The 7,782-nt window shown below is 38.7% G+C and overlaps 2 protein-coding genes across 4 annotated transcripts; both read right to left on the minus strand.

The window, feature by feature from the left end:
• Positions 1-1,343: 1,343 nt before the first annotated feature.
• Positions 1,344-3,454, minus strand: LOC125202364 (uncharacterized). Of its 3 annotated transcripts, XM_089063951.1 has the most exons (3): positions 2,164-3,454; positions 1,926-2,000; positions 1,675-1,785 (listed from the first exon to the last, which is right to left on the minus strand). In XM_089063951.1, the coding sequence occupies exons 1-2, from the start codon at positions 3,311-3,313 to the stop codon at positions 1,960-1,962; spliced, it is 1,191 nt and encodes a 396-aa protein (XP_088920077.1). In that variant the 5' UTR covers positions 3,314-3,454; the 3' UTR covers positions 1,675-1,785; positions 1,926-1,959. The 3 variants fall into 3 exon arrangements, with proteins under 3 accessions (XP_047956703.1, XP_047956704.1, XP_088920077.1); XM_048100747.2 differs by having other exon boundaries at positions 1,585-1,785; positions 1,926-3,452; XM_048100746.2 differs by having other exon boundaries at positions 1,344-3,442.
• Positions 3,455-4,019: 565 nt separating this feature from the next.
• On the minus strand, positions 4,020-7,577 carry LOC125206110 (acyl-coenzyme A thioesterase 2, chloroplastic-like). Its single transcript, XM_048105411.2, has 5 exons — positions 6,910-7,577; positions 5,404-5,581; positions 4,777-5,246; positions 4,523-4,651; positions 4,020-4,352 (listed from the first exon to the last, which is right to left on the minus strand). The coding sequence occupies exons 1-5, from the start codon at positions 7,492-7,494 to the stop codon at positions 4,212-4,214; spliced, it is 1,503 nt and encodes a 500-aa protein (XP_047961368.2). The 5' UTR covers positions 7,495-7,577; the 3' UTR covers positions 4,020-4,211.
• Between the last annotated feature and the right edge of the window lie 205 nt (positions 7,578-7,782).

Consider the following 7,782-nt stretch of genomic DNA (forward strand, 5'->3'; position numbering starts at 1 on the left):
TGTGAAGGTCTGACCGGTGGATGCTGAGCATACTCAGCCGTCGGTGCAGTTGAAGGCCTTCTTCACATTAAAACGGGATCTCTTGTGAGCCTTTCCGTACAACAACTTATTGACTACCAGAAACTCAGAATACCAGCGACTAATGGTCGGGGAGGACGTGCACAAATGGCTCTAGAGTACATTGCAAAGAAAGGAATTTACACTGAAGAGGATTATCCATATCGACTTTGTAATGAAGAATTCAACAACAAAGATAAAGTAGATTCTTTTTTCTCTTTTTTTGTCCATATTTTTTTTTACTATAATACATTTTTTGGTCTCTTTTTGAAGCTAAAAGAATGTCGTGTTGTAACGATTGATGGCTATATGCATGTACCATCCAACAACGAGAAGAAGCTACAACAGGCTATTGCGAAACAACCTATTTGAGCATGTGTATGTACAGACGATGATTTTGAAGAGTACACTAGGGTTAGTGATCAAAACCTCTTTTTATATATAATACTTTCTTGTTCTATCATTTTTACTAATATGTAAAAACGGTATATTCTCTAGCTTGTACTCATCCAATGTGAATCATGCTGTCTTGATTGTAGGTTATGGTACATCTGAAAATGGGACAGACTATTGGATATTAAAGAATTTGTGGGGAACGGACCAGGGACTAAATGGCTATATGCATATGTTACGAAATTCAGTGAAGCGCGAAGGCGTATGTAGGATCACCATGATGGCATGTTACCCTATTATAGGGAGCCCAACTCCATTCTGGTCTAATGTGATCCCTCCACGCATGCAGCATCGATGGGGTAATTTTTTATGTCAAACCAAGGATCGGTTGATATAATGGGTCTTATCTTAGTCGGTCCTAGGCCTAAACCGAGCCACGGTTTAGAAAAAAAAGCCCATTTGGAGCCCACAGCAACGAATAAGTACAATTCAGACTTGCTTTGTTTCACTGGTGGGCAGGGCTTGGGCTGGCACATATCAAGTTAGTCCGACCCAATTCACAACTGTATAAAGAAGTTGCGATATATCAAACTCTATAGCTTATTTCATAATTTAGCCTAGTCATTCATCATTCATGTCCCTTGTCTCCATTTTTATGTTTATTCACAAGTAATACAATAATAATTTTCATGTCAAATTTTGCATAACCCATCTATCCAAGCAGAATCACAACCTTATTAGGCCTACAAAGTTTTAAATCCACAACCTTTTGGAATAATTTAACGGCTTCCGCCGCCTTACCCTCTAAAAACAATCCTGTAATGAGAGAGCTGACTGAGACCTAGCCCTATTTTTCTCATAGCCCGAACGGGTTTGACAGCGCGAGAATCATGTAAAAGAACAAAATGAATATAAATTCTGAGAGTTAGCAAATACAGAAATGCAGATAGAAAACCTCAACAACTAACCATTTAGCTCATCTAAATATAACAAGTTTTGAAAACAAATAAACTTTCATGATATTCGCATGTTCAAGGCCAAAATCTAAACAATTCATGAATAAATACATCTAAGTTCAATAGGAGATACTCCCCTGTCCGCAACCAATCGAGCCATTTTGCCATTTTGAATAAAAACCATCTCCACTTGGCGTTGAAGATGTTGCATAATAAGCTGAGAATCCCTTTTCACGCATTTCTTTCATGAATGATCTTGCTTCGTCAACCTCATTTTGCTGTAGCAGAATCTTAATGATGACAAGGTATGTCACACGATCAGGTCCACAACCACGGTTCTCCATCTCTACAAGCAAGCGTTTTACCTCCTCCAAACACCCTTCTCGACAAAATGAACCAACGATCATATTATATATGGAAACGTTAGGTTGCAAACCTTTCGAAGGAAGTTGATTGAAAAGATCTCTTGCATCATCATGTTTTCCACTTTTGCATAACCCATTAATGAGAGCACCGTACATGACTATGTCAGGGGTAAATCCTTCATCTTCAATCATGCGCAGCAATGAAAGAGCCTCGTCAATCTCCCCTTTCCTACACATCCCATCCAACAATGTAGTAAAAGTATGCATGTTAGGACGCACTTGTTGAGCTTTCATATCCTCGAAAAGTTTCAGGCCCTCAACAATTCTATCTTTACTAAATAATCCATGTATCATTGTAGTGTAAGTATGTGTATTATGCACCAAACCTTTACCCGGAATATCAAGAAAAAGAAGCCAAGCTTCATCCACACTTCCCTTCTTGCAATATCCATTCAATAAGCTGCTATAACTAACAATATTAGGCTTTAGGCCCATCTCTACCATGGAATCGAGCAATTGTTTTGCTGTATCAATTTCACCTTTCAAACAAAATCCCTCAATCAGTGTACTATAAGTGAAGACATTGGGAAAAATATTCTGCTGCGTCATAGTTTCCAACACATTCGCAGCCTCATCCATCTTTCCTTCCTTACAATATGCATCGATCAATATACTGAAAGTACGCACATTCAAAGATATCTTGGAATTGGCCATTTCATTCAATAAGTCTCCAACATCAGTATGCCTACCATTGTCAAACAGTCCCTTAATCATGGTATTATATGTGACAACATCGGGTAACATACCCTTGTTGGTCATCTTAAGCAGAAGTTCCAAAGCTTCATCTATTTGTCCACCCTTGCAGAACCCATTAATTAATGTGTTATAAGCGTTAATGTTGGGTCTCCACCCACAACTTTCTAATCTACGAACCCAATCATAAGCTTCAACGACCTTTCCAGTTTTGCATAACCCATCTATCAAGTGCAGAATCATAACACCATTAGGCTCGCAAACTTTTAAATCTAGAACCTTTTGGAACAATTTCACAGCTTCCGCCTCCTTGCCCTCTAAAAACAACCTTCTAATGAGAGGGTTGATTGTCGCAGCATCTGGTTCGTATCCACTCTTAAAAAACAAGGCCACGATAGCAAAACCAGAGTTTATGTCTTTCAAGTGACAGCAACAGTTAACCGCAATATTCATAGTGTAACGATTAACAGGGAAACCCTTCTGAAGCATTTCATCGAACACATTGAGGGCAAAGGAATACTGCTCAATCTTTACACAGACACTCATAAATTTGTTGTACACTAGAATAGAAGGCTCAGGCCGCATACTCTTCATCTCTCCAAACAATTTAATAGCATCATCTAATTCTTTAACACTACTGAAATCTATTGTGCGCCGCTTAGGTTGGAAAGCCTTGGTTGAGAAGAGAGAGAATGGAGGAGAGAGAATACCCGATTTATGAGACCGTCGATTGATAAATCCTCTTCCATGAACGAGCTCGATTGCAGAAACAGCAGCCCTTCTGCTCATCTTCCTTACTCGGCGGGTGAAGATAGAGATCCTGAAGGAATCAATCAATTGGCGAAGAATAATTCTATTTTGGAAGGAAAACAGAGGAAACAATTATCCGTAGCACTCCGTTTATATATATCCCAACTAAATTGAGTCGTATACCGTATTCATTTCGTAAAATTCCAAATATGTTAAGGCATTAAAAAAAAAATTACTATAAATTTTATTTTATTATTTCTCCTACTTTTTATCACCTTTCATATTTTAATTTAACTTTATTAACCAATTTAATTAGAGTAGTTTCTTAATCTTTGTGTCCTAAATATTGCTTCACCTTAAAAGGTCATGGGGAGTACTGCTAATATACACTCATTATTAAAATAAAATAATTCCAAAAATTATTACTCTTTTAATCCACTACTGATAAAATAATTAATATAACACTAATATTATTAATAATACTCATGTTAATATTATTATTTTATTTCGTAACTTTATTCTAAATATGTAAATAATTATTGACATTATAAATTCAAAAAACTATTTAAATATTGATTAATTTATTCAAAGTATGCATTTTCTTTCCTAATTTATAAAATAATAATTTCAGTATGAATTTAATTACATGGATGCTCAGATAATATGCGTAGTGTGTAATATTTCAATAAATTGGAGTTGTTTCTTTTATACCATTTTTTAATTTTTTAATCCTAATTAACAAATATTAAAATGAAATGATCAAATAAAAGATGACTAAATATTTTAATACTATAGTTACTTTGAGGCTCATCCTAGATATAACTTGGCACCCAAATTATATCCTCTTTATAAAAATTGCCCTGATCTATTACGTGAAACAAAATTAAAAATATTAAATATATTGCAACGAAAAGGGTTTCTAAACTTAGAGGCTCAACTAGTAAGACCTCTCCGCTTCCATTCGTTCGATAACTCGCCGCGCCTCCTCTTCCGTCGCAGGTACAACGTTCCGAATCTTGTGGCCGTTTCTCAGCGCGTCCGAGTTCACGGTGAAGGTGAAATAGAACTTGTTGGATACCTTGAGAGAGATGGAAGGTTAGTAAAACAACTCAATTGGTAACTTAGTTGATAAAACACTTCTCGTTCTAATCAATAAATCAGGGTGGTCGAGTCACCCAACGTGTATAAGTGTGGCCGTGTGGGAGTGAATTGTAACTCAAAACAGAGATACCATAGAAATTTCCTGACCTCACTCGATCGAAGCTCGGGCCGCATAACATGCGCCACAACTTCCACGTTAATCAGAGGTTTACTCGGATTCTCGAGTTCTGTATACAGCACACAGGAATTGAAACGGAGGAAGTTCCCAACATCAACCTGCGTTTATCAAAGTAACAGCGTTAGGTTCGTCTTTCTGGGCTTTCTTCGTACCTCAGAAATGATAAACAGTGTGTTTGCACCATGCACGATGGTTTCAGAAAGGCAACGTGTCATCGACTTACTGGTTTAAAAAAATCTACATGATCGACTTCCTGAAAGCAAGGCGCACTTCCTGCAAAGGCATAAGCAGTCGCAAAGGCAAGCTCCAGAGCTCGCCTCATCAAAAACCCCCCAAATATTCGCCCGTGAATGTTCCTTTGCTGCGGCTGGCACATCAGTGAGTTCTGAAGGCAGGTATCCTTGATGAGAATACTATCTTGGGCGGCCAAAGCCGGCATATCACAAAAAATCCGACCCTCGGATAGCATTTCATTAAGCTTGTCCATATCCCTGTCATTGATTTCTTTCTTCTGTTCGCCTTTCCTCTTCTTCCTCAATTTGTTCCTCTCTTCTGCTTCTTTCCAAACTTCTTTCTCCTTCTCTGATTCCGGAGTGATCTGGTTAATCACCGCCGATTTTCCGGTCTCGGAGTCACGAGCCACAAATGTGAAGTTAGCCGTAAGGGCAACCGCATCCAAGGGATCCGATGTTTCTGCAGAAGTACGAAAAATGTGAAAGACAGCGCAAAATGATACGGAGAAAATTTCAGTTCCTACAAATTGTCAGTTAGTTCGATTTTTCGGGAATGGAACAGAATGCTCACTTACAAGGTGGAAAAAACAATAACATGGTTATGGTATCAAATGTACCTTCAGAAGACTGAATCACTTCTAATTGGATCTCCATGGACGAACGGCCGACCCAAGTAACAGCCCCAGCTATCGTTAGATCAGTGTCTACCTTAATAGGTTTTCTCAGGACCATCTTGTCGACGGATGCTGTGACTAATATCAGGGGCCTAGTGGAGCTATCTTCGCCGGAGCAGTGCTGGAGCATCCAGGAAATCAGAAAGGATTCTAACGAAAATAAGAGAAGCGGGTAATTACAAAAGCAATGCCATGCTTCGAAATAAACAAAGGATCTCCTACAAGGAGAGAATAGATACACCCTGTATCCTCAAATAAATGCCCCTACCCGTAGAAACACAGATGTCAATGAGTGGGTAGTTGTATGCTTTGGTACCCCTGATTATAGTACGAAGAACTGAATGTAGAGAAATTGGTAATGATTATAAGAGTAAAGTGGGAATGTTATTACCACGATGTTCAGAAATAGGACACAAATTCGAAGATCAACTTCATTTATTCAGGGACAGAGGGAGTATAATCTAAATGAGATAAATCATATACACAACTAGGAAGCTGCTATAATATTTCTAGACGAGCAAGAGAAGAGCGACTCAAGAAGAAGACATATTGGGTGGTAATAGCCGACTTGCTGATTTGAGCAACATGGGCGTTTCCTTAAACTCCATGGCACGAATGCCATGGTCAATCCTACGATCTCGTATCCTTTTTACCTCCAAGAAATTTGTAATGATTATAAAGGTCAAATTTTGAAGTTTTGCATCAGTTTACCATGAAAATCTGAAACATGACACTTAGAGATAAATTTCATTTCCAAACAGGACACTTATTTAGGGACAAGGGAGTATAATCTAAACAAAATATAGGTAACAAGCAAAGCTCCGATTTTCCAAACGAGCAAGAAAATAGGGACTCAAGAAGCAGACGTATTGCTGAATAGGACGACACGATTCTAATTTGAGCAGTAGTGCCATTTTCCAATCCTACGACCTCACATCTTTCTAACTCCAAGAAATTTATAACGACTACAAGGGTAAAATAAGAAGTTATGCATCCTTTTTCTACACGAACTGTCGTGGTTTGGCAGTAATCAACATTGAACACTCGACACGCGTTAATAGCAGGTCGTGTTTGATCGCAGCTTCACCAAATTAGCACTTTGTTTCGACAAATTCTCAACACCAGCGAAGCAAAAACAGAGCAGCCACTATCACTCATTCAATTTCCAACTCTTACTTACCTAGACCACAAAATCTAACATTCACATAAGTTGCATCACTCAAACCACAAGAGAATCAACATTCAACAACAAACATGAACACCAAAATGTGCTTTCAAAATCACAGTTCGAATTCTACAAACGCCTTTCAATCGATATACTAAGCTTTCAAAAGCTAAAATTGAAGCTGAGGTCATAAATCAAACAAGCAATACAGATGAAATCACAAATCTACAACACACAACACAGAGAAATCAAGTGCGAGAGTTGGAATTGGAATTGGAAACTACCTTGAAAGATATAGTTCCAGCCAAAGCATCGAGATCTTCCAGCAATTTCCCCATTCTAATGTTATTCCATGGATTCCTATACTGCTCTCTCAGTATATAATCACTCGAAAACTTGTACAAAATACTCGTTCGACTCGCCGAGGGTTTCTTCGCGATCAATTCACTCTGAGCTGAGCCATTCTCCGACGAAATCTTCTCGTAAAATTTCGACCTTGCCTCCCACAATGCGTTTGTGACGGGCGAATGGTACATCCCCGGCCACAAACTGAGCGGTTTCCTAATCGAAGAGCCGGCGTCGATTGCCTCCGACGGCGGAGCGACGGGGGCTGCACCGGGAGCGGCAGGGTTCGATTCGGCTGATGAAATCGATCTTCGCTGAGTGGATTTGTCGAATTTCGGAATGGAATCGAGAAATTTGGGGACGGAGATTCCATTTTGTAGGGTTTTGCTGCGGTTTTGTGGAATTAGGGGTGAATTGGGGAGGAATTTGGTGGGGAGATTGAAAAGGTGGGGAGGAGGTGAAGGAATTTTGGCATGATTTGCTGGTTTCAATTTGCGTAGGATGTGAGAGAGTGGAGTTTTCATGGATGCATTCAGCTGGAGATGATGAGAGAGAAACGTGACGTTTATCAATAGATTATGATTGGGTGGTTTGTGGTATCAAGGCGCCATTGAAGGACGACTGAGCTCAGTTAATTTTTCTTTTTTTTTTTTGATAAAATTTCCATTTCTAAAACTTTTGATGAAAATCATTTACCATAAAAAATTAAAAATGCATATAGTTTTGAAAATTATATTTTGAAGTACCAATTTATCACTTAAATCAAGTGCAAATAATATCAAGGGCATCGTTAACCGGACTAGCGGCCCGAG

This window comes from Salvia hispanica, chromosome 2, assembly GCF_029641045.1.
Source record: "Salvia hispanica isolate PSC_SH4W2 chromosome 2, Shi_PSC_v1, whole genome shotgun sequence".
Classification (NCBI taxonomy): domain Eukaryota; kingdom Viridiplantae; phylum Streptophyta; class Magnoliopsida; order Lamiales; family Lamiaceae; genus Salvia; species Salvia hispanica.

Bases quoted from the DNA above. Each gene is read 5' to 3' on its own strand.
- LOC125202364 (XM_048100746.2), bottom strand. From the start codon at position 3,313: ATGAGCAGAAGGGCTGCTGTTTCTGCAATCGAGCTCGTTCATGGAAGA.
- LOC125206110 (XM_048105411.2), bottom strand. From the start codon at position 7,494: ATGAAAACTCCACTCTCTCACATCCTACGCAAATTGAAACCAGCAAAT. The intron at 5,582-6,909 runs GTAGTTTCCAAT...TGGATGCTCCAG, and splicing joins CTGGAACTATATCTTTCAAG to CACTGCTCCGGCGAAGATAG. The intron at 4,353-4,522 runs GTCAGGAAATTT...ATCTCTCTCAAG, and splicing joins CCGAGCTTCGATCGAGTGAG to GTATCCAACAAGTTCTATTT.